This window comes from Chelmon rostratus, chromosome 23 (assembly GCF_017976325.1).
Source record: "Chelmon rostratus isolate fCheRos1 chromosome 23, fCheRos1.pri, whole genome shotgun sequence".
Classification (NCBI taxonomy): domain Eukaryota; kingdom Metazoa; phylum Chordata; class Actinopteri; order Chaetodontiformes; family Chaetodontidae; genus Chelmon; species Chelmon rostratus.
The window spans coordinates 10,939,639-10,965,920 of record NC_055680.1 but is presented as its reverse complement, the minus strand read 5'-3'; the positions used below and the strand labels follow the sequence as shown (position 1 = coordinate 10,965,920).

Genomic DNA, 26,282 nt, shown 5'->3' with positions numbered 1-26,282 from the left:
ATGATGACTGTGAAAGAAAAGCAACCGTAATGGAAAAACTTGGAAACTAACTTGAACCAACTTGGAAAATGCTTAACAAGTGGATCTTCTCCAAAACCAAAGCAAACAATGCAAATAGATGGCCAGAAACCCAAGAGGAAGCACTCAATAAGCTCTTCAAGAGCCATTTTCTGGAGCTGCTCTACTGACAATAAACTGGCTTTGTAAACTAATAAAGCAGCGTGTCTTTTAGCAGGGGTACAGGCAGTCCATTCACCCTTTGTGTTAGGTATTCTGTATTCAGACAGTAGGGAATTGCTAAGGCAAGGAACACAGGAGAGAAAGCTCTTGGTGAGATCTGATCCTGGGCTGGTAGGGGCCATACAAAAGCAAAGGACTCACTTAACCATTTAACAATATTTGACCGCCTGTTCGGTGCTTGAAGGCACTGTATTGTTCACAGATCTGAGGCAGGAAATGTGCAAATTACCTTAATTCAATCATTCTGTACAACTCATTGTCAGCAGCTATTGACACTGCCTCTGAACACATCACAGATTTACCCCTAGGCTCTTTTACTTCCAGCCACAAGGGACCTCACATCTGTTGACGAAAAAGCCCAGGATTACAGGGACACCATGACGTGACTCATGTTTAGGGTGGATTCTTATTCTTCTTTAAAGGAACCACCCTAAAATGTTCCTTAAACTTGGCCCCTTTCCTCTCATGTACTTTTTTTTTTAGTTTCCCTGTCAAATTGACAAGTTGGATATGCCTGAGCATGACAACCACCGATCTGCAACACAGAATCAATCAACTTCATGACAAGGCTGATGAAACAAACCTCCACAAAGGGGCTCACCTGTTGCCTTCATGGGAACAGGATGTTCTTTGTGCAATAACGTTGAACTTGAGCACCTGCTTTATTACACCAACACATTTGGCATGTTGAAGTATCAACGGGACAAGTGTCTTTTTGTCAAGTAACTGACTGAAAGCTCATACTTTCACAAAGCTTGTGTGGTATTCTACTTTAAGCAATGATTTTGGCCCAATCAAACTAATCACAGTGCACCCTCGCCGCAGAATTACAAATGTATGCCGGTACATCTGCGTGCGTTTGTTCTTCCTTTCCCATGACTCTGCTGCAAATCCTACAATGACAACCATATGTAGACAAGAAGCCTCAGCATGCACAGTGGACGCCATGTTAACTGAGCTTCTGTTATGACAAACATTTCCCCAGATCCTAGTCCCAAAACATTTTGAGTTGCGATTGCAAAAGAGGGAGAAGTCTGACGTGTCTCGTTGTGTCTTCTTCCAGCTTGCTTTCCCAAAATTGGAGCATCGCTCACAACTTGAAAGCAACTTAGAATAGATGTTTTGTTGAAAGCCACGGAGGCTGTGGCTTAGTGGCTGTGTGTGTGTGTGTGTGTGTGTGTGTGTGTGAAGGCACTCCCCCTACATCAGATGACTCACTCAAGGCCATGCATGGATGTTTCATGTACTGCTTTGCTCTATGTGTGCGAGGAGCTGTGTGCAAGAAGCCCTGTTTGCCTCCTCCATTTAGATTTACAACAGGAAGTGACGGTTTGGGGATTTTTCAGTGGGGACCGAGGGAATGAGGGACTGCAGGAGATTGCGAAGAGATACCAGAGAGCCACTGAGGAGGGAAACAAGAGCCTTATAAAAAATTCTTTAATGGGGGAAAAAAGTTTATTTTAGGTTTGCTTTGATTTTAAATAATCTAATTACAGACTTTATTTACTCTAAAATTAAACTTTTTAGCCCGTTTGCTTCTTGGGATTGACTCAATGCAGCATATTCCTTGATCTTTTCCTTTTCAAGAGCCTATTCAATGTGTCTTTAGGAGAGCACAAGTGTGTTGTTTGTTTTGAGTACAGTGCAGCCTTAAACCTCAGCTGTGCCCTCAAGAGTACTTCCATACACACACATGCAAACACCCTTCATCTCAGGGCCACTCAGGCTGTGCACACTCTCAAAAGCAATGAAACGCTTTAAGAGGTTTTCCCAGATTCCTACTAGGGCACAGACTGATATAACCCTATCAAACATTATAGACCTTCCTTCATGGTTACATAAAGCTAGGGCTGATCCTACAGAGTTGTATGAATTATAGATTGCCTGGCTTTCTTCCGGGAGACCTTCATGGCCGTGTGGTGCTCAGCAGAGATGGCTGTTGAGAAAGGAATATGTTTTCTTCTCACTTTGCGTGAAGAGGTTATCAGCCGGTCACCTTCCGTGCAGCGCAACGCCACCCCTATACAACATAATGAGCCTCACAGAAAAACACCCATTCAAAACGACCCGTAGCAGGAGATGAATCTAAGGACTGAAGGCGGATGCGCATGAAAGCAAAATGCAGCTGGAGGTAATAAAGCATCGGCGTGAAGCTTGTGGTTGAATGAGGGCGATGCGTGCGGGAAAAACATTCAGCCAACCTCGACTCAACCTTGAGGGAAGGTGTATATAAAGAGTTCATACAAGGTGACTGTATTTATTTCAAAGTTTCAGCGTACCCTTTCTCTTTTTAGCAACCTGAAAAAAAAAAGTCCTCACACTGGCTTATTCACGCACCAGTTGTTTACTTCACTTTCGCCACGACCGCACATGAAACTTTCAGTCTGAACGTGTGGCTCGAGAATGGCAACCCAACACGGCCAACACTGCTGTCTATTCATGCCTATTTATTTGCCATGCTCGAGCTGCCGCCTCCCTTGAGAACATACACTGTATATAACGAGGTCATAATCTCACCCAATTTTCTCAACCTGGGATTTTAAATGAGTTGAGTTACTGGCGTTGAGGCGACGCTGCGTCTCCCTTGCTTTCTTACTGCCTTCATGCTGTAACGCAGTGTGTGTTTAAGGGGATATGGGGTGAAATATTTCCCCCCGGGGCTGCCAGACGCCTGCTGCGATATTGACAGCTCCTCCTTGGGTGACAGGCTGATTACTGTTATGGTTGTCACACACAAATCCCTGAGAAAGCAGGTCTTCCATAGGGGTCTTGAGGGCCTGTGGATTGTGTCAGCTCACCCACAGCAAGAACAGGATAGGGGGTATTGTTACCGAATCACTGTGCCACTGTGTGGGATTGTAGTTGTATTAGGATAGAGTTTAAAATCTAATGTTCTCATGTTTAGGGACTAAAACAATACAAAGTATAGCATCTCAACCACTTTTCTTTTTTCCCTTTAAGTTACAGTCAAGCAACAACCTCTATCGATGCATTTCTGAGAGAAAAAAACTGAATGACTGAAATTTATAGCAAGATTCATAATTTAATCCCTCTTCTTAGTTAGCTAATGCAGCCTGTAAATCAGGGAAAGCTACTCTGGCAATGAACCGGCTGGCTCTCACTAGGATCTGTTTCAAGTTTCTGACCTCATTGCCCCAGCATGCTGCGCTGCGCCATAATACCGCAAAACACTGCACAGAAACTTCTGAGGGCTAAGCCCCATTTTCTACCCCCCTATCTCAGCTACTGTGCCCCCTATACCACCCCCACCGCCATACCAGGTTACCAGCGTGGATAGATGGGAGACAGCTGTGTACTTTTTGTCCTGGCGTGTATTTCAGAGAGGAAAGAGAGCGAACCACCCAGCAGTGAAAACAGTTGGTCTAATCTCTGGCTGCCATGTGTGTACCCGTTTTCCTCTTTTTCAACTCCTCCTCTTCCTATCTCTCCACGCATTTCGGCCATCTGTAATCCCCCCTATCTGGGCCCACACTCAGGGACACAGTGCTTCCCCGACACCAGCATCTGCCTGAGGTTAATTTCACATGTGGTTTGTGTTAGCCAGAGGAGCGCGCACACACACACGAAATTATCGGTGATGCATCCGAGGTTCGCCGTCCCTCGACGAGACACGCAAAAAAAGCTTGATGTGAGTAATCTGAAGCAAAATCAGCTCAGACGCGCTCATCAAACTGGCAGCCATGTTGGACTTCGCTGGGAGGCCTGGCTCAGAGTTGGTAAACGTCTCAGTACATCAGGACAGGCGAAGAGTCCCCAGAGTAACTATAAATCTGAACAATACGATGGTTACAAGTGTGGTCCAGCGTCATTTTAGCGCCTTTACGTGCAAAATAGGGAGTTTTTCTTTTAAACTAAATAACATGCGGTTTTGAAAAATTCTCCAATAAATTTCTACTTGCACAAATTTTCCAAAGCAGATAAACTGAATGTCACAAATACACAAAGAAATCGTTCTGGCCTTCCAGGCAGGTGGTCTCTCCGGGTTCCTCTTTTACACTACGCACTCATTTAGGCAGCTTTAAAGCAAACACACGAAGCCAACTGACATAACTACAACAAAACACAGACGCAAAAAGTGCAGAGAATTCAATCAAGGTTGAGATTTAAATTCAACGACTACATATCATACAGTATACAAAGCAGCTGCATTCCCAGAGACTTTGCCTCTCTGTACACACATAAACATACTTAGAGGCACACGTACCAGCATGCAGCCTTACTGTATATACTGTACATACAGTACACGGTGTCCTGTAAAGCTTCACAATAACTCAAGCCAAGATAATGCAAAAAACAGTCCCACTCTCAATGAAGCAGGTTTGTTATTCAGTGCTGCAGAGATGGTTTCAAAGCATTGAGGATTTGTTTTATTATTACATACCTATATGCACTGGATAGAAGCATTTGGAAGAGAGTGTGCATGTCCAAAGGAAACAGGGAACTCTCCAACTCTCTAATACTCTCCTGGTATACATTCCTTTAAGACGGCAGAATGCTTCATACCACCTTCACCTCATTTTACTTACTCTTACATTTCATTTCCAAAAGCAGCACATAAGGATTCCATTTTTCAATCTTTAGTATGTTTTTTGAAAGACTCAGTAAAAACAAAAACAGAAGGTCAGAATGAGACATGTTTATACTTCCTGCAAAGACCGGCACCGAAAGGCATGATTCCTCCCGTGTCTCCAGAAAGTCCAATCAATGTCGTGCCTTGTATTGCAACTCCTGGAGGAGCGGCACACCAGCTAATAAGGAAGATTTTCACTAATTTCAATGCATGTTTCTTATGCAGTCATTGTAAGGCCGATAAATCCCAACTCATGAACTTCCTGACCTCCCCCCGACAGCAGTAATGGGCTGGTATCTGCCAACAGCAATCAATACGGCCTGCTATTAAAGGCTACTATGCATTTAAAGCCCCATGGCGCTATCGTGCTCAACATATGGGCCTTCATTGACTAAATGGGTCTTGTTGCCCCTGGCCTTGCTCTGCTGTCAGTCAAACCCGAGCACTTAATTGACGTGCTGCTTCAACGGTGAGCCGACCCCAATCCGCAACGGCAGACAGGAGGAGGAGCGCTCAAGGCCATTTCAGAGTCATGACGCTTTACTGTAACTCTAATGCAAGGAGCTGCCGCATCGCAACGAGCCGGAGCTGGCCATAATAAAGCCCAGCCTGCCAGCTTGTCATGTTAAATAAAATTACAGGGTGTTAACACGCACAAACTATTTATGCAGAGGAAATATCCAGTGGCAGCTCAGCACTCTTCAGCCTGGATTTGAGCTCCAAATGAGCCAGCTCCAGTCCACAGGACGAAACGGTAGGAAAGGCACGGTGGCCTTTACTCATCCTGCGCTCTCTCCTCTCTGACTTTGTTAGCACACAGCTCTACCAGCGGCTGACCCTCGAGACAATAATTACTGCCTAATTAGGGAGATGAGCAGTGCTTAAGCGCGGCTTAACGTTTAATCGGCCAGCTCGGCGAGCCACCGGTGAGATCCAGATCTCGTTGGCCGGGGCAGCCACTCGACACTCCCTAATGAAAACACACCAGAGCAGCTCACGCTCTGACAGAGAGCCTGACACATGTCGGAAAGGAGAATCTGCTCAAAAACACACATTTCCTCATATAAATTCAGATTCAGAGTTTTGGTGCGATTTGCTGAGCTGTAGCTCAATCTGACACCGGCTGCATTTGTTTTGTGGTGCTTAAAGTGTCAAAAATTACATGCCAATGATCCACGGACCTAACTGAAAACAGGCTTACAGTGGAGGAGAAACTGTTCTCAGTGAGGTTTGTGGATTATCATGAATAACCATGTCATTATATTTGGAAACAGATGTTGTTTCTCAGTGTTTCAAACATAATTTTTTTGGAGCTTTGAACGCAGAGAACTAACACCCATATGGAGATTTACCGTACTGCAGGGACGTCAACAAGCAAGATCACAACACCATCTGAACAGATAGGCGGCGCTCGTGTTTAATCTAAAGATTGTTCATTTTGCTCAGAAAACGGCAGAATAGAGTGAAGAATCTCCGTTATAATTAAGCTGACGGCTTCAACTGTTGTTTTGTCCGAACAACAGTCCAAAATCCAGAGTTATTCAGTTTATTTTTCTGCATACGACAGAAAAAAAGCTGGAAAATCCTTCCATCTCAGAAGCTGGAACGAGGACATGTTTGGCATTTTTGCGTTAAAAAAAAAAAAAACAACAGAGTCAGTAAATCAACCACAAATCAGTTGCAGATTTTTTTCTCTTGACAATCAGATCAAGCGACGTTTCAGCTCTACTCTGGGTAATGCAAAGAGAATTTAAGTTTTAAAGTTCGTTCCTAACCTCAGACGAGAGGTTTAACATGAAAAGTCTCGACTCAAGGTCCACCTACTTCTACTGGCGCTTTGAACTGCACCTCAACTGGAGATCAACGGACGGAGTTTGCTCAGTAAAAGCTTGAACGTGGACCTTGACTCAAGACTCGAGAGAACTCCATAAACTAATAATAATTACTTTTATTTATCAGCAGTGCAAAACCCAAAGATGTTAAGTTTACTATCATATAAAACAGAAGAGAAGCAGCAAATATGTTCATGTTTGAGATGCTGGATGCAGATAACATCGGCTTTTTGTCCTGATAAATAAAGACATTTCCTGTCAGTGGGTGAATCTACTAGATCAGAGACAATCCGGTCAGATTTTATCTGCTTTCCTTCTGCTACTGTCAAACTTTCTGCATGCTAGTGTGCGTTTGTGGCTCGTGTTTCTCACTCGTTTAGTGCCACTGGCTTCCAAGCTTAAATCTCTGTTTTATTGAGGTCAACAACAATTCCTGAAGTGGTGGCCTGAGCTGCGGGACAGTTTTTCTGGCGAGTGATGATTGTGGGCCGCACCTCCGCCCGTTCCGTCGAGGTTAAGCCTTTACACACTCGACTGACTCCTAATAGTTGAGCAAATAGCTGCCCTCAAGCCTGATACTGTACTCGCTGCCCGAAAGGGTCTTACTGGACTCAGCTGAATAAATAACTGGGATCCTAACATCGCCCTGCACAGCAGCTGGCTCGTGTTTGTGCAATTACCGCCGGCTCGAGGGGAGGCTGTGTGATACTGGACGGTTCCTGGGCTGCTTTAGGTGAGTTTCCCAGGCCCAGAGCGCAGTGAGGCGGACGTCGCGCCGTATGGAAGCAGACGCCTTCAGTGTTGTGCTTCCAGCGCATGCAAGCTGAGCAACCTCTTGCTGCGAGGACTCAAAGCAAACTTCAAACTTTGATTCCGTCTCCACCTGCTGCTGGGAGCTCCGCCTCACATGAGCAGCGACACAGGTATCGGGCCGAAGGAGTGGTCCTCTGGAAAGTATGCGAGACAGACAGTGCAGCATCTCTTGGCTCTGTGCCGGGCAGCTTCGCCCTGCTCAGAGTCTGCAGGCTGTGAATTCCTCCGTCTCCCCTCTGGGACAAGTGCAGGGGGGATGAGTACTTGACTGTGCTGACAGTAGTGGGGAAGTGACCGTGTGCGTAGACGAGGCGGAGGGGCGTGTGGGGGTTCAATCAACATGCAGACACTGAAGACTTGAAACTGTGTATGAGCTGCACATACCAGAGGTGGGTTATTACAGGCAGGCATCCTGACAGTGTTCAGTGTGTGTGTGTGTGTAAGCTATTTTCACACATGCAGGTTTAGACAGCAATTGGCCATGACCCTACAACTCCTCCTCTTATAAAACTCCCCCTATACAAGCCTGGATTTTGTGTGTGTGTGTGTGTGTGGCCTCATTTTTTTTTTTTTTTTTTTGCATGAACAGAAACTGCAGCACATACCACAAGAAAATGCCTGCCAGCGTGCAGGGTTTGCACAGCAGCCAGCCGCAGCTCTTTGTCATTGTCAGCGAGGGTGATTTACAGGAGAAACCCGACACTTGAAGCAACAAAAAAGGGCGACGAGGAGCGGCGCTGCACACCGGACCTGTAATTTCAAAGACAACTCACGACCACGGCTGGGCCGGCTGGTTGTTGTGGGAAGGCCGAGCGCTCTCACCTGCAGAGCTGGAGCCGACAAAGCCCAGATTTCTGTACGTCTGACCTTTACACGCAAACGCTTAGTAACCACGGATTGGATTATTTGCACTTTTTTTTTGCAGGGCTGTGAAGTCAGTTTCTCGCGCCTCCGCTCCAACATCTGTCCATTCACTTTCCCGTCTTGGCGGAAACTCGTCAAGCACTTGGGAAAAGTGGGCTGCGTCCACGCAAAACACACAGACCCAGTTAAAGCAGCGGGAGGCGGCACAATGTTTACACCGATTCCAGATCTGCAGGACTTTTCAGCTAGATTCCCCTAATGCACCTACTGGCAGCCTGCAACTTTTTGGAGCTCGTAAGTCAGCCAAACCTGTCTCCAAGCATGAAACATCTTGCTCTCTGCTGGGTTTTGAATAAAAACCTTGAATAAATCATCCTCGCAGGTGTTTTATTTCCCCCGTCACTAATCAGCTGCTTTGCGTAACAGGGCAGGAGGGTCAGGAGCAAGAAGCACCTTGAACTCATATCTTTGTTTGCCAAGATTGCGTCATGTGTCCCTTGTGGCCTGTCTGGCCTGTCACAGCGAGGGAGGGGGGGTAAAAAGCTGAACAGGTGATTTGACGTCGCCCAGCTCAACACTACTGCTCGGACAGCTGTGTTTACACAGCGGCTGATTGACACCATTTGAGAAAAATCTACATGGGTGATATTTCTTGAGGTGGAGGAGCGGGGGAAGTCGAGGCCATTTGCACAATGAGGCAGCGTCGGACAAATCCACTGCAGGAGAGGCTAAGCTGCTTACTCATTCACAGTCAACCAGGAAATAAATAGGAATTGATAGGTTTAACGAATCGACTGTGACTGAGCAGTCAGGTGCAGATGTGCTCCCCTCTCGTCCACTTTTGGGACATTTTTCTCTCTTTTCTGGGATCAATGCCTGATGTAATACTGCAGTGTCAGCAGAAAAGAGCAGAGCAAAGTAAACAAGAGGGCAGGGTGTGTTGGACTTGGATTTGAGAGGCAAAGCTTGCACACAAGCTGAGACCCACAAGCACCCAAGAAAGTCTGGCCGGGAGCAAGTATGTTGACGTGACACCAGTGTGATAAGGACTGGTGGGGAGGATAAGCTCCACGGTGCAGCTTAAAGGCGCGTGTTTACACACACACTCCCGTCAGAGGCCCTTTGTAAACAACTCGAACCTGTTTTAAAAGTGTAAAAATGAAACACCACCCAGCTCAAACTCCGAACCTTTTTAAAAGGCAGCGGGAGCGCGTCCACGCCGCAGACACAAACTATGTAAACTTGGCCTGGCGAGCTGTAACGGTTTTCAAACAACCCCTGCATATTATCCCAAACACCGGAGCGAAACATGTCCCGATCTGCAGCGCGCCGCCGTGCTCCTGCAGGCACTGCCACGTTTTCTGCTCTCGCGCAGGAGCCTCGCACGGGTGCTCGGTGTGTGCATGCATGCGTTAGGAGCGTGCACGAGTGTTCTGTGAGGGTCTCGCTTACTTTTGCACTGCAGGTCCACCATGGCCTGGTACCACTCGTCCTGGTCCGCCTCGTTCTCCGCGGCGATGGCGAAACTCTCGGCCCGGGTGTAGAGCACGATCATGTGCTTGTTCTTGGAGTCGGCCCGCTTGTTGATGTTGAAGCACGTCTCCAGCGCCACGGCTTTCTTCGGCACGGGGGCCTTGCCGCGGAATTTCTTCTCGCTCTCGTAGTACTCGAGCCGGGCCGGGCCGCGCTCCGAGGCGGCGCGGAGCACGAAGTACCGCCGGTGCATGGACTTCTGCTTGCGGAGGTAGCCGCTCTTCCGCACGTCTTCGCAGCTCTGGTGCTCGCCCACTTGGCTCTCCATGACACCCTGATGTCCCCTTCAGTTCCCACGAAACGGCCAAACGCGACCTCTTTTCTTGCCCTCGTAGTATTCGTGCAAGTTTTCAGAGAGGTGATTCAAACATCCCCCGGCTCCGCTCCCCTCCCTCTCTCCCACATCAACGCAGGCATGTGAGAGAGGAGGCAGGGGTCGCTTTGGTTTGCTGCTACTGCGGATCCCGGAGGTTAAACCTGAACTCGGGGTTGTTTGCGGCTGCAGCTGTAGTTAGTTTTCCTCTTCTTCTTGGTTGTTTTTCTCTCAGACGGACGGGCGCAAGTTTTCCAGGCGCACGCGGGCGAGCACATGCGGCGCAGCTCGGCGCGAGCTCCCCCTGCTCTCCACTACTACTACAACTAGTGTTTCCAAGCGCTGTCTGAGCGGTTTAATCCCATTTACTGCACATCGCAGAGGACAGAGGCCATCCTGCTGCACACACCGCCTGTCTGTCTGACCGTCTGTCCCCCCACCCCTGCCCTGCTCGGCTCCGGTCTCGTCGCTGTGGTGTGGAGAGGAGCGAAGCAGCTACCGTGGAGCGGGACTGTCACTCACCGCTTTACTAGTACTCTGGAAAGCCGCGGCGTTCACGGACCCCGCCCAAGCTCGGACAACAGAGCTCCCGACTCGCTGCCAAGTGGGAAATTGCAGAAACCAGAAAAAAACGAGCAGAATGACAAAAACATACATAACACCAACCATCTTAAAGTGAAAATTAACTACAACTAAAAGTCTAGCAGATTCTCTGTTTTGTATTGTAATAATAAAGCAAAGTGCTTTGTTTGAATTGCATAGATGAGTATGGCAGAGTTATGTACAGGTATGTGAAATGCAGTCAAGTATATGCAGGTGTTTAATAAACAAGCAAGTATTCCACAGAGATCACCTGTAAAGATGTTGGATTATGATAAATGACATTCACACCTGCACAGTAAACATTACTGGATGAACCAAGATAAGTAGACAAGTATATAGAGAATTTTATCAAATATAGTTAAAAAAGTCTGTACTAGTGACTAGAAAAAAATTATGTTTAATTTTTTCAAACCAATAAAATAAGACAGTCTTACTTAGACATTTGCAAGTGACTTTTACACTGCAATTGAAATAATAATCTGAACACACCTGTATGTATATTAAAATGTCTTACAAATCTTTTCAAGTATTTAACCTGCTTCTTTTTTTATTCTGTTAGTCTTTAGTTAAGCTTTAAGAGGTTTCCTGGACTTCTTAGTTTTACATATGTATATTTTCACATGTATATGGTCCAATATATTGTAATGTTGCTTTTTGAATTTCACTTTTTTTCTCTTCTTATCTATTTCAATCTATAGTATGCTGAGAAATGTCCTAATTATTGCATTTGAACTGAAGCTTGCAAGTTTATCTGAGGTTCACTCAACCGACGAGTATTTCCCACAGCACGTGAAGGCAGCCACACTTCCAGTGTGTATGAGGAGTAATATTTCAGTGTTGGCGCTTGCATGAGTCCATCCTGTTCTATTTACTGTAAAAATCCCCCTCTGAGCTGCATTAATATGCTAATCTATTAACTTTTAAAGCACCAGTCTAAACATTTACTACATGACATGCAGCAGGAAGTCACATAAAATATTGAAAATCTAGGTCATAGTGAACTCATGCAGTATTTGTTTACTGTGATTATTGATTCCTAAATGCATCACACACAGCAGGTTAAGCGGCTGTAATTGAATTAACGAGGCGTTTCTATAAGCGTTGTTCCCACCAATCAGATTGCGTGTGAGTACAATGATTTTTATCTATTTCGACTGTCTGGCTGAGCAATGAAACCTGCATCTCTCACTGCTGCATGGTTGTAATAAATCTAATGGAATAATGCACACAGTACACATTATTAATGAGGATGGATTTACTCTGAATTTAAAATGACACTAAATAATTTAAAATGGTCTAATAATAGTCATTCTGATAGCTGTAAAAGGGTTTCTATCTTTGTACTGTATGCTTATGCAGTATCTATGTTGTTATGTAATGTGCATCCATAAGTAACCTTGCGCACGAGGTCAGAGAAAAGTGGATGTCACGCGCCCCCTGCTGTTTGAATGAATCAGTGCAGCCTTTAAAAGTAAAAGCTATTAAAGAATTATATAAACTCTGCATTTTTGTTCATGTTCTTTGTTCATTATTTTAAATAAGCACACTAGAATAAACACCCAGAGCCAAACTCTCTTAAGAAGCAACAAACTGATTTTATGAACATGAATACTTGTCATTACAAAGACGTTGTTACATGAATCTCTGATCTTCTTTTTTCTTTTTTTTTTTTGGCAAAATACATGAAATGAACTCCGCCTCCATGTCAACTGAAAAAACAAAAAAAAAGAGCGAGAAACATTTTGGTCCGGTACATGAAGCCATGATGTTTTTATACACGTAAGTTATTCTGAAATCGCTTTTACATTCAGTAGCATCTCCTTTTAGCCCTCTAAGCGCATGCAGCCTAGGAGTGGAAAACACAGACTTTAAAGGAAAACCCGACAAAAAAGGGAAACACACGGTGACAAATGTCAAACATGTTCCACACACCCACTACAAGAAGAAGCCCGTCTCATCCGTCCACGCAAATTCACCTGCATCAGGAGGCTGTTAAGGCTGTTATTTCCATTTGTAGAAACTTGTGATGCAGAGTCTCGACTGGCTCTTCCTTTGGACGACTGAGAGTTTTTAAAGTAGAGGCGACGCTGATGTGTTTACCGGCGGGCTGGGTTTTGTTTTGTTTTTTGCACTTTTAAGCAGGAGATGAAAGCAAAGTAGCAGCAGCAGCATCAGCGACGTGTGTGTGTGTGTGTGTGTGTGTGTGTCGTGTCATGTATGTACGTGTGTGTTCCTGCAAAAATCATAGAGGCGTCTTTTCCTCGTGACTCCCACAGAGCCCTGAGGTGGCGTGTACTGGCACACAAACACCTTTTGACATATAGACAACATGGGGGTGGGGGGCAATTTCACACATACATGAATTTCATAATTACATTCACGCTTTTTTTTTCCTCCACAAACACGTAAACACAGACAGAGAGAGAGAGAGAGAGAGAGAGAGGAGGGAGGTGAGGGTCAAACACCTCCCCAGAGGGTGAAAATACTCCAAAGGCATTGAAATGGCAGCGACTCCTCAAGTTCACTTCTCCCTCGGTTCCCAGAGATGGATGGGCGTGTGACCTAAGGTGAAGGGGGGGGGGGGGGGGGGGGGGGGGGGGGGGTCAGATGAAAGGATTTCTCGACGTCCCCCGACTGGGGTAAACATTCCCCTGAAAGACAAGAGAGGCAGGGTGAGAACAAGCAGAGGGGGCTTCACTACACTTCCTGCAGTTTGCAGAAAAAAGAGAGCTTGCAAAAACTGCCAATTAGCCCCCTTCCTTTTGTACCCCTGAATTGCACCCGGTGGCGCTCGTTTGAGCGCGCACTCACCGTGAACGGGTTCACCGACATCGGCCGAGGGACTTTGGGCTGAGAGTCGGACGCCGGGAAGGAGGCAAAACCTGCAACGCACACAACACGAGAGCATGACAACACGAAGGGCGGCGTGAAGACAGCACTGAAACCAGAAACAGCAGCAGCAGCAGCTCCGCTCTCACGTCGTCAATTGGTATTCCTGAGCGGTTGCCAGTGGCCACTGTTGAAATAATGAAACATCTGAAGTGTGTTGGCGCCTCACAGCTCTTCAGTGTTTGATCTGCAGCCAGTGCACATACAGTACAGGTCACACTGGCAGCCACGGATACAGTGCGCATGCAGGTTTCTATAGGTTCCTACAGGCTGAGCTGATGTCTTCACATTGTTTGTTTCATACGGCCAGCCGAAAGATTTTCAGTTTCATATGATATCACATACAGAAAACAAGAAAATGAGCTAATTTTGCTTAGAAAATGACTTAAATGACTAAAAAAATAAAGTCAAAAGGCTCTACCGTTGGTTTCCTGGTTGCTGGCTGACTCGCCGGGCGCTGGGAAGGGGGCGGATGGAGGAAAAACGGAGGTGGGAGAGGTGACAAACGCACTGGAGTCACCTGGAGAAAAGATACACACCCACATACAGTGAGATCAGACACAGCTTTACTGTACATATACTGGATGTTTGTATCTACTGTTTGGTGCTAATTAAAGGAAAAATGGAGACGGTGTTCAACCAGTACGTTTAAAGTAAACAGTCTAAGATGGAGAGTCTTTGCACAGCAGAACATGCAAAAATGCCTGCAATTCAACAAACCTGCAGAATAAAGTTTGCAATAACAATAAATAATGAATATTTTCTTGGGTTTAACTGCTTATACACTCAAACAGCTGCATCAGAACTTTTTCACCTCTGTTTTTTAGCAAATTACAAATAAAGTGTGGCCTAATTTTTCCTTTTTTTGTGCTCTTTTTTTATTTCCTTCCTTCCTTTCCTTGTGTTTGTTTTAGAAATTTTATCAGTATAAGTGTGTTTCATACACCTCCACTCTTTCTGGATTCTTTGGATAATAATTGTGTCATTGTCTGCATGATTTCCTCACTTGCTGAACCAAAATGTAAAACAGATTTGGTCACAAATCAATAATAGTCAGAATTGGGTGTAAAAAGAGATTAGGGCTGCAAGTAATGATTATTTTAACAATTAATTTAGTTTCAGTTAATCATTTGGTGTATGAAACGGCCAAAGAATTGTGAGAAATGCCAACTACAAGTTCTGAAGCCCCCCAAGATGTCGTCTCCTACTCTCTTTTTGTCCGACCAGCTACTCAAAATCCAAAGATATTCATTTTAAAGTGAGATAAAAAAAACAAAAGCAGCAAATTCTCACATGTGAAAAGCCAAAAACTGACAAACATTTGCCTCATTAAGCAACTGAAATAATCTATCCAAACTCTTCTTTAATTTTCAACTCATAACGAAATATAAAGCTTCATACTTGCTTTACCTTCAACCTCTAAACAGTTGAAAAAGCTAAATCTTACTGGAAGATCTTAAGACTTTCTTCTGGGTGGAATCATCTATATTTTATGTCATTCTGCAAAGAGCTGCAGGAGGAAGCAGCAGAGTAATGTTTGAAGGAGCCCGAACATGAGTCTCACCTCCTGATGCGTTGCTGAAGGGGTTACTGGGGGAGAGGGCAACAGGCTGCTGGGAGCCGGAGCTGGAGCTGAATGGGTTGGGGAAATCTGAGACACATGGGGAGGGAGGAGGGGATAATTGTGGTGAGTGTGGTGGCACATTCCTGTCTATTCGAACAGCACTACTCTGCGTCAAACACATGCATCCTAATTAGAGGTATTGGACTGAGGGGCTGAGTGTAATACGGTGCAGGTTAGCAGGGGGGATCAATGCAGTGCGTGTTCGGTACCTACTTGCAAATGTTTGGGAGCTGGAGACTGCATCGACACCGGGGGAACTGTGCGAAAGTAGAAAAACAGAGAATCGATCAGAATATGACCTTTAAAGGGCTCCACACGCAGGAAATTTAAAAATCTGTCATGGTAAACAAAAACTGATTTGATTCCTTCGTCTCTACCTGGCAGGAGTAGAGCTGGATGAGAGCCTGCTGCCGAAGATGGTGCTGTACTGCGGAGGACCACCAGGTGGAGCTGCAGGCACGCATTTCACAAAAGACCACAATGTAACCCCTGGGCTCTAATGAGAGCTAATTTAGGAGATCAAGTGCTACTACTATCCTGAAATGTGAGTACAAAAAAATTCCACAAAGGGTTCAAGCAGTTGATCTTAAGCATGTAAGTCATCAGAGAACAAAAGCATTACAAATCCTCTGAATAAAATATCGTCTCTGTGTCCAGCTTGATATGAATCAAACTGAGCTGGGGCAGAAAATCAATAACCTCATTACTCTGCCAGGCAGGGGAGGCTGCGATGAAGGTGGAGAACGACAAAGCTTCTTGTAGAAAGCTTGAGGGAGTCTCACATGAATCCTGTGCATTAAAAACCGCCGCCCTGGTTATTAGAGCCGATTTTGAAAATGTATCGGCAAGGTCCTTCGAATCAGACTGTGCATGATCTGGAGCAAACACAATGAGCATAATTCAGCTGCTAAAAGCCTTGGCATTTGGAGCAAGGATGTTATGCAACCTAGTTGAGCTGGCCGTGACAATCTGCATCACACGCACACTCCAACTCTGCCTCTGCCTCTCAGTCTATCTATTACCTTGTGGTGGAAGAAGCACTCGGGCCCTTTGCTGCAGTAAAAGTGTCAGTGCAACAATGTGAAAATACTTCATTACAGCTGTTCCTTTTATGGAACTCAGACAGTCACTGAAATGAAATCGTCTCAGATGATCAGATGTGGCTACAACTGGACACTGCGTTTTCATAAGGGGTCACAAGCCAAATAGGTTTGGAGCCACGGCTTTAATCTTTAGCAATGTGCTGTAATGTATTAGCTTATAATGTGTTTTCATACCTGAAATCTTTATAACTTGCAGCTATGTCTGTAAGATGAAGGTAGTGCAGTAAAATGTGAAATATTCCCCTCTGAATTAGAGACGTGTGGATGGATTATCTAACAATCTGCATGCACTACTTAGATCGTTAAAAGCATCTACTCACAAACTCAAATATTTCCCACCTGTGGTCGATGATGTGTCAGAGAAGACACTGTCCAGCTGTAGCACTGCAGCGTATCTGTCCTGGGTGCTGGAGCCGCCGACTGGCGGCGGCGTCTGGCCGACGCCTCCAGGCTGCTGCTGCTGATGCTGCTGGGACAGAGACTGGGGCAGAGGCTGCGTCTGGGGGTGGTTCAGACCTCCAAAGTCAACGCTGAGAGACTTGGGGAAGGCCCTGAAGGGACCCGTGGTCCCCGAGGCCGATATTGTACGACCTGAGAGCGAGAAAACCAGACTGGGCTTCAGTGCAAGGGCAGCGGGTGAGAGCAGTTCATGTGTGATTCATAATTTGGAGCTCTTAAACCTAAAGGGCCGCCATCAACTTATTTATAACTATTTGTTCAGGTTTAAACAGTATATTAAAAAAGTTCGCCCAGTTGTCATAATAAAATTTTATTATGAGCACAGACAAAATCCATCTGCTGATGAAGGTCATGATCAAAAGTTCCAGGACAGTCACTAAATGGACCTTGAGATAAGATTGTTTTGTCAAGAGGCTGAAACAAATCTCTCAAAAGCTATTTGTGAAACAGATTGCTTTATCATGCTACATCCAGATCAATACATGCAGATTCATCAGATTTTATCCTAACAAATATTGTTAAATACCAATGCAGAAATGACATAATTCATATGAAAAAGGATAACATTCCTTTAAAGGTAATCCAGTACCTGAATACCTGGGTCATATTTTTACATATTTATGAGTCTAAATGACTAACAGGTTAAAATGTTTTGGAATTGGTCCAGCTGGTCCAGTCCGACAGCTGCGAAACAGCCGACAATGACCGCAACGTAGTCTTTGGGGGAAAATGTGCCCATTTAAGTGCATCAGCTAAAAGTGTTTGTTATTCTAAGAGTCCGACAAGATTATGGAAAATATCCCTGCAGAGATTAACCATTTTGTCGAAGAGCAAAATCCTTTCTGTTTCACCAAAAACAGCCACTACATCACTCTGTTTAAAGCCACCAGACTCCATTTAAAGAAACAGTCATTTTACCTCACAGAACACAGGAGCTGCTGGTCCACCGCTGCCTTGATCAATTAGCTTGTTTGCATTATAGAACACCAACGTTTTAACACGTCAATGTGTTAAACAGCCAAAGCCGCACAATAACACAAAATAAACAAACTGATCAAGGCAACAGTAGACCAGCAAATCCTGTGTTCTGTGAGGTAAAATTACTGTTTTTGTCAAAGGAGTCTGGCGGCTTTAAAGAGAGCGAAAAAAGCGTCCTTTCCATAATGTTGTCAGACACCCAAAACAAACACTTTTAGTAGATCTACTTCGATGGGTGCAATTGCCCCCAAGGAGTACACTGCAGCTACTGCAGCCTGTTTCACGGGTAGCGGTGGAGGTGATTTATTGGCCCAATTCAAAACTTTTTGTACCCATTAGAGTTTTATGTCAAACTAGAGCTCAGGCTTAAAAAATACCAGAATTACCCTTTAAGCCATATCACATAAACCAATCAATACACTACCAAAGACAAAGCAGTTTATCTCATGCTATTTTAGCATTTTCATGCTATGGGGTTCGTCAAAAGCAGGATTAGCTTGACTTATTAGTTAGCATGTACCTTTTCCAGGGTAAAGCATTAACACAAAAAGCAAGCCAACAAGTTCTTGGATAGTTTTCAAAAAGCTTCAACCAAAAAAAAAAAAAAACCCAAAACAAAAAAATGCAATCATTCGACAGTAACAAAGGCAGGAAATTACCACGTTTGCAGCTAGCAAGCTTTCCACACACAGTAGCCACAAAGCATGCTAGTATCAGCTAGAATTGTTAGCATGGGGATACAAATGAAAATGGGTATTGTTTTTTTAAATACAGCTTGTTTTCCTGCGACAGCTGAGGAGTCCGTGACAGAGACCAGACCAGACTTGACTTGATACAGATTATCTGAAGACATAAAGCACGCCAAGGTCGAGCTGCGAGTTTTTGGGATATGATCACACGCTACTGTCGGGCTACAGATATGGCCTATCTGTGCAAACATACCTGAACTATCTAGAATACTTGTTTGGGACGTTAATGTGTATTGTGGGATTACAGCTGCGCCCTACATAGTTTTTAAGTGCTTCAACGCCGACATGGTGCTAAATATCAGCAGCCCTCTGCTGACGGGTGCAGCAGCAGCTACGGCCTAAAAATAGCATTACTTTAAACTTCTTCTTTTTCCTCTGAGGGAACAGTGTGTGTGTTCGCATCTCTCCTTGACCCTCCCAGCCTTCAGATCTGGGCTTTGAAGTGAGAAACCTGGCTGATGAAGAAAAATATCGACCCGAATTGCAGCACGTGACGCTGGCCAGGCGTGACTCGGATGGCGAAATGAATATAGAGCGCCGTGTCTTCTCTCAAACGGCACTAAAAGGAAGCCAAATTCGCATGCACGCGAGGCATAGGCAGCGCCAGCACAGCACTCAGATCGGCCATTCTATTATGAATGATACAGCATGGAAGAGCTTATTGATCTCAGCCATTCAGCACACACTCAAATGCATCGGATGGTGCCGTGTCTTACCTAAAGTGAAGTGGTTTTTGAAAGAGCTACTGGCTATGAGTCGGAGGAAGAGGAGAAAGTTGTGAGAAGAGACAGACAGAGACAGAAAGGAGGGATAAAGGAGTGGATAAAAGAGAGGAGAAAGTGTCACTCATGTCATATGAAGCTGCTGTCCCTGCTGTCGTCTGTGGCCGGCTGAGCAATCTGTTGAATTTTGACATTCATGATAACGTGGAGCCATTTTCAACCCATATTAAATGTTAAAAACAAAAAACAGTCAAGCTGAAAATTACGACTGCAAGCGAAGTAGCTCTCTCTCTCATTGTCCTCCCTGAAGTGACACTTAGAGCCAACAGTGATGACCGGATGGTGAGAATCAGCGAAAATATTCAACAATCTGCACACTCTGGACAACGTGATGACGCTCTGCACTGCCAAATTTTACAGCCAGAGCCACACAGAATAAAATAGAAAAGGGGCCATAGAATCCATTGGTGCAACAGAAGGGCTCATAAATATCAGGAAAATCTTGGCAGTTAGCAGGTAGCTTTGTATATTCATCATCAATATGCATTAGGCTACTACAGTTCGCTTTAAATTGCCAAAACTCTTTCCAGGAATAGAAGAAAGCTGCTTAAAGGCTGGCGTTACTACATCATTCTTATTTTCAACAAATCCCATGAAAAGACCCAAACCAACAACGTGCTAGTCCATCTCTCAACACTTTCTGACCTCTAAGCCCTAAGCCCACTGGTTCCTCCTGAAGACATACATCTTCTAAACTGGTCACCAATATATAGTTTAGTAAAAAAAAAAAAAAAAATTATTGAAACAGCTGGGCACTGTAGTGTTTAGCAAATGTCACACAAACAGGTGCAAATTGTGCAATGTTAGGCACTATTTTTAGCGGTGGATTAATACACATTCGGTGCTCTAGGAGGATGATGTGTGTGGGATAGTCAGTAACTACAGTGCTTGTATTTATGGTATTGAAGATGAGAACAAGATAAAGTTGATGATGAACATGTCAACATAGTTTTAATAACAGGGATACTGTAGTGATTTTGTCCTTTTCATTTGTTGTATATTAGATATTCTATCGTATTTATTGATTGATGTGGAGTTTGATTTTATGTGTATGTGTAATGAAAGAGTATGTTAACTCTGAAAACTCGATAAAAAATATTTGGAAATGACATTTTTCCTGCTTGATTGAGAGGATAGGGAGGAAATGAAGACGAGGGGGTCAATGGGGGACACACCTGAGGGCCGTGGGAGGGCGGGGAAGGAGGGGGCGTGGCTCTGAGCTCCCAACGCTGACGACAGGGAGCCTGGCCGCTGTCTTTCTATCCCACACAGGGTGGGATCTACATCAGAGGGAGACAGCAGACAAAGAAAACACGAACAGGTGAGGGGATCGATCACATTCAGTCCAGAAATATCAGCTCGTCGGATCCAGATCGAACTCAGACCTTTCAGAGGGGGGTCTCTGAAGCTTTGGGAGCGCGATGGCCGGGCGGTGAACACGTCCGTCCGCATGTCGGCGGGCGAGATCGCGGGAGCTCGATCCCATGACGGCAGCTGGGACTGAGACTGCAGGACGGGAGACAGATAAGAAGGCAGCAGATGGGAGGCAGAGAGGGGGAGACAAAGGCAGAAGAAGTGCGTCTCTTTCATGCTTTCTCAATAATTCATACGCAGCGGCTTTGATGTCGAGGCTACCTGGACCTCTCGCTGTCCGACCCATCAGTCTTTGTCTCCCCACTGCAGTGCGGAAGTGAATTCAGGTCGCTTCTTCACCTTCCAGCCTCTTCTTCTTTTCTGGACACTCTTTGAAACTACTTGTGTCTGTTTCACTTCCACTTTTTTCTAGCACACACGCCCACTTTCTCTCATGAATGCTCATTCTCTCACGTTCACTCCCTTCGCCTTCATCTTCATTACTCTCGCACCATCAGGACACATTAGGCTCTCTCACCAGTGGCCTTGTGGACCTGGCATTGGGGGGCAGGTTGTGGGAGGGGGCCTGGCTCGCTAAGGGACCATGGGAAGGGGGCACGGCCTGGACCCCCGGGCTCCACGGACCTTCGACGTCCCTCCGGTTTTTACTTTTGGAAAAATGCCTGAAAGATATGTGGAATTTCATGCCGTTAAAACGAGACTGTGTGACTGACTGGCCTCATAAAAAGGCCCAATTAAGGCTTGAAATGAATCATTTACCAGGGCTTGAAACTAAATTCACAACAACGACTGTTCTTTTATTCCCACCATGGAAGCAGCTCTTATCCTTCAGCTAATTTTTCTGAGTAGGCGTCTTCATTTCAAACAGTAAATGTCTAAACTTGGAACAGACGTCATCACTTGTTGTTTGGATCTAATTGCCCCGCTACTCCCTTTTGATTTCAGAGACGAAACAGTTTGATTAACCGTTGAGAAGATCAGCTGAAGCTTTTTTTTATATTTGATCAATCTTCGAAACATCTTTTCCAAGCAAATATTTCAGAAGAAGGCAAACAGTCAACAGCTAGCAGCTCTGTGAATCTGTATCAAGGTGCTACGAGCTAAACGCTAACTTCAGCATGCGAAGATACTCACAAGAATAATAATAATAACAATAAAAACTTTCTTTGTATACATCATTTCCTCAAAGAGCTTTCTATCAAAATGTAAAGCCCTTCGAGACGCAACAATAAAAATGCTAACACAAATGTTTAGCACGTATAATGTTCACCACCTTAGTGTAGCATGGTAACATTTGCTAGTGCTAGCACTGAACAGTACAGTACCGCAGAGGCTGATGGATAATGTCATCAGTTTTGCAGGTACTTGGTTGTTGCACAAATTAAGATTTTTAAATAATGACGCTACATCAACTTAATGCTAATATCAGCATGCAAACATCTGTAAAATAAGAATGCTATTCAGAGGGTATGATTACTACCATTGTTGGCATCATGGCAGCATGCAAACATTTGTTAATTAGCACTAAACACCACATTATAGTTGAGGCTGATGGGTAATATCATTAGCTTTACAGATACTTGGTCATTACCAAAAGTTTTTAGACAAATTAAAAGATATTAAGATATAATTTTGTGCTCTGGGAACTTATGATGGGCAAAAATTTCTGCCATTTCATGCTCCATATAACTATTTTGATTAATTTGAAAACTAATAAGCAGATTAATCGATTATTAAAACAACTGTTAGCTGCACTCCTGTCCACCTCTCAACCTTTATTCCTACCACCTGATCACACTGGTGTGTTACGCTGCAGGAGAAACCAAACTTCTCACCACTTTTTCTTCTCATATTTGTCCTGAAGGAACTCTTTGAACTTCTGAGAGTCCTTCATGTCGGCGCAGCCGTCCGTCTTTGGGTCAAACACACACAGCCAGGTCCTCCTGCCGACCTGAACGCACACATTTTGCAAGAAAAAAAAAAAAGTGACAATTTGGCAGGTCACACTAATGACGATCTCTGCTTATGTTTGACATTTACGCCTCAGAGGGAAACACAAACAGATTTTCTCATCAGTGATTCACGTCAGAGTGCGGCAAATATTACCGCCTATGAATCACCACCGGCCCAATCGCTCTTCAGAGGATGATGTGGAGGAAAAGCTGGACAATACACACCTCTGCCTCTCCTCACATTATACTTGACTCACACACACACACACACACACACACAGATCCTGGCCAACAGAGAGCTGATAAAAACAGCACTCATCTTGATAGCCTGGAACACTTCACCCTTCACTTGTGTGATATAAGCTCATGAGAGAGCGCTGCCTACACCTGCCGTTTCCAAAACGGGTGCTGTTCAACCACATAAAAAAAACACAGGTGATATTTACATTAACAACACCTCTAGATTTATGTTTAATGTTTAAATGTTAACTATGCCACAGATCGAGGCTATTGCCGCCATCGCGGCACGAGCGGCAGCTCCTCTGATGCTGGATTTCTGATGCTGATACTGACATATTGATATTTCACCACGTAGAAAATTATTTGGGGACTATTTTGATAACTGATTGACTGTTTAAGCCTTTTTTCGAGCACAAACAGCCAACAATTATAGATTCCAGCTGTTTTTCTTACCTTACGTGACAGTAAAATGAATCATTTTGGGCTTTAGGCTGTTTATCAGGCAAAAAAACTATTTGAAGACGTTCCCTGGACTTCAGGAAACCGCTGTTTCCACCACTGTCTGGCAGTTTAAAGACCCTGAATTAAGAATTTCCTATAAAAATAATCATTAGTTCACATAAACATTTTTGATAAGGATCCCTTTCATCTGTTTTTGTTTTCTTTTTTAAGAAATGTGACCGAGATGTGTGAGTGGGGACATTTCATGGTTATAAAGGGGTGTCCTGGTTTAAAAAAGTTTGGGAACCACTGGCCTAAACACACACACACACACACACACACACACACAAAGACACACAGGAAATAGATGGTGGTTTGGGTGGGACAGACAGTGTTTCTTGGCACCGTGTGAGCTGGGCAGCAGCATTCTTCCCAAAAAAAGCCCGACCACAAGAACTGGTTCAACTGGTAGCCATGAGGGACGTTTCATATTCCATGTCGGGACCAGAATCTCAGTTTAAAACCTGGACTTGAACCAAAAAACCATGCAGGAACTAATGAGCTGCGGCTCCTCTGACACTTTACAAGTGTCAATAATGCAAGAAAGAAAAACACATTTGAATGCATTTCTGTGCCTGCAAGGTGACGTACAGTTGAGTGCCACTCACCTCATTGCCATGGTTTTGGAGGAATTCCACTTCCTGTTGGGAGAAGGTTGTCATGGAGATAGACTTGACTCTATGGGGAGGGTTGAGGCCTCTCCTGGGACACAGAGGAGAGATGGAGGGAGGAATTTGGAAGTAAGTAAGGCATAAAAAACATTAAAGATGGAACAACAGTCTCCTTTGAGATGGGACAAGGTGGACAGAGCAGGTTGGTGTGGGCGGGATTGGTGAGAAAAGGGTGCCACACACACCCCTTAGTGACAGATACGTTTGCAGTAACCAGAACCTCTTATTTTCTCCATGCTGGGTGGGTGCGTGTGTGTGAGAGGTGGAGGGGGGGGGCACAAAGTGGGACACTGCTGTACATGTGCAAGACATTGCGCAATAAAGTGCTGAAACCGTCTTCCTGAGGAGTGTTGGGACTAGGCTGAACATGCAGAACAAAATGTGACAGCACACACACACACACACACACATACACACACGCGCGCGCGCGCCCACACTGGAGAGGAGCCTAGAGAGAGAGAGAGAGAGAGAGAGAGAGGTGGTGTCAAACCTGCACCATGACGAAATGAACCGTAACTCAGAGCTGGAAAATGACCAACTAGCGGTCTGTCGTTTATGAAGCTGGGGAAGAGAGAGAGGTGGACACTGCGTAAATTAATTTGTGCGCACAGGCTCGGCTGTTGCACCGCATCAACACTCCCCGAGAACAGAAAATAACACACAGTAAATCTGACTGAGGGGTGGTGCAATCTCAGGCCTGCCACTTTTACTCCACAGCTCTGTCAGTTATGTGTTTGTCCTCGCACTGATGCTGAATTGTGCAGTAAATAAACTGAGGAGGCGCGGCAGGTTTTTTTTTTTTTTTTTTACTCACAGCATTCCGGAGCACGATGTGCAGACGAAGCTGCCCACCGTGATGTCGGTGTAAGTCACCCCGGGCTGGTTGCACTCGAAGCAGTGTTTGTTTACTCCAGACTGGGCCAGCTCCCGGACCTTGCGGGCGCAGATCTCCTGGTTGTCCCGGTGCTTTCGGTTCGACATTTTATCGCCACCCCCCGCCCCCCACCCGGTGCCTGGCTGACAGGCTCGGTGTGAAGCCGGTAACCCTCCTCCTGAATCCCCTCCCGTTCACTACATGGAGCGCTTCACGCCCGCATTATGGAAGCGCGTTTATGCGGCTTCACCCTCAAATGCGAGACTACGCGGAGGAGAGGCGCGTCAAGCGGCACAGAGAGAGCCGCAGGTACACCGGAAATCCTGCGGATTGCCTTCAAAGTAAGAGCAAATAACAGGTGGCGCTTGAGATAACGGTCAATTTTACATTCAGGTTGCCTGTTTCTTTAAAAATTTGATCCAATATAACCGCTGGTTACCTCATCAAACTGTTAGTAGGTCAATGTATTTTCCAGCAACTCTGTGTGTATTCTGTGATTCAGCTGTTTTCACTGTACTTTGAAATAAAGACACTGAGAAAAAAAGAAAATAGTCTCAGTTTCTGGGTTATATTTAGAGTTTTCTTTTGTTATTGAACCGCAGGTGACCAAAGAAGCTCACCATGGGGTCCAGTTAACAGCTGTTTTGGAGCTTTTGATTGTGTCACATGACCTCCAACAGATGGGATTTGCCCCGTTGTCATGGAGATGTAGATGTTAACATTTCCATTTTTTTCTCATCCATGCTGGATCAAAAATTGAGATTGAGATTGAAGATGTGACACGATCAACGGCTTCACAACAGTTTCTAATAGATCTCAGGAATCTTGTATTTATTTGTTTGTTTACATTCTGAGAGGTCTGTTTATGATCAGTGTAGGCTGCTTTATGTAATACCAAGGCTGGATTACAAACAAACAGAGCGAGCAACTGCCCTGGAGCCCCAGACCTTCAAGGGGCCCTGAAGGTATCTGGTTGTTTGTGTAGAAAAGACTCTGTGGTCACTTAATTTTTTAGCAAATTTATTTGGTGATGTGCATCACTTAAGCACAGCATAAATAATGAAGGCCTTAAGGTGGCTCCTGCAGATTTTACCTAATCGTGATGCACTATCTTGTGGAGTGAAATCTAATTTCTTGTTTACTTGATAGCTGACAGTGAGAAAAAGAGGGAACATGAGGGGAGGGAGAGATGGGGAATGACATGCAACAAAGGTCCTTGGCCAGACATGAACTGAAGATGTTGCAATTTATTGTGAGCACTTTAACCCCCGAGTCACCACTGTGTCCCTGAATCTAG

General features: G+C 44.9%; 2 protein-coding genes across 3 annotated transcripts in view; both read right to left on the bottom strand.

Moving 5' to 3' along the window:
- si:ch73-335l21.1 (insulin receptor substrate 1-B) overlaps positions 1-10,698 on the bottom strand; it is a 46,243-nt gene extending 35,545 nt beyond the window's left edge. The window contains exon 1 of the mRNA XM_041965098.1: positions 9,793-10,698. Coding sequence (XP_041821032.1) covers positions 9,793-10,141 — 349 coding nt within the window. The 5' untranslated portion in view covers positions 10,142-10,698. The remainder of the gene's footprint in view (positions 1-9,792) is intronic.
- Positions 10,699-12,370: 1,672 nt separating this feature from the next.
- Positions 12,371-25,175, bottom strand: agfg2 (ArfGAP with FG repeats 2). Of its 2 annotated transcripts, XM_041965485.1 has the most exons (14): positions 24,926-25,174; positions 24,049-24,142; positions 22,583-22,698; positions 21,265-21,409; positions 20,759-20,879; positions 20,549-20,653; positions 19,308-19,340; positions 16,745-16,996; positions 15,680-15,752; positions 15,516-15,559; positions 15,243-15,329; positions 14,100-14,198; positions 13,601-13,671; positions 12,371-13,440 (listed from the first exon to the last, which is right to left on the bottom strand). In XM_041965485.1, the coding sequence occupies exons 1-14, from the start codon at positions 25,090-25,092 to the stop codon at positions 13,393-13,395; spliced, it is 1,455 nt and encodes a 484-aa protein (XP_041821419.1). In that variant the 5' UTR covers positions 25,093-25,174; the 3' UTR covers positions 12,371-13,392. The 2 variants fall into 2 exon arrangements, with proteins under 2 accessions (XP_041821419.1, XP_041821420.1); XM_041965486.1 differs by lacking the exon at positions 19,308-19,340 and having other exon boundaries at positions 24,926-25,175.
- Between the last annotated feature and the right edge of the window lie 1,107 nt (positions 25,176-26,282).

Coding starts and splice junctions, on each gene's coding strand:
- agfg2 (XM_041965485.1), bottom strand. CDS start 25,092: ATGTCGAACCGAAAGCACCGGGACAACCAGGAGATCTGCGCCCGCAAG. Junction 19,341..20,548: donor CGCCCTCCCACGGCCCTCAG/GTGTGTCCCCCA, acceptor TCCGACTCATAG/CCAGTAGCTCTTTCAAAAAC. Junction 14,199..15,242: donor CTTCAGCAACGCATCAGGAG/GTGAGACTCATG, acceptor TCTTTTCTCCAG/GTGACTCCAGTGCGTTTGTC.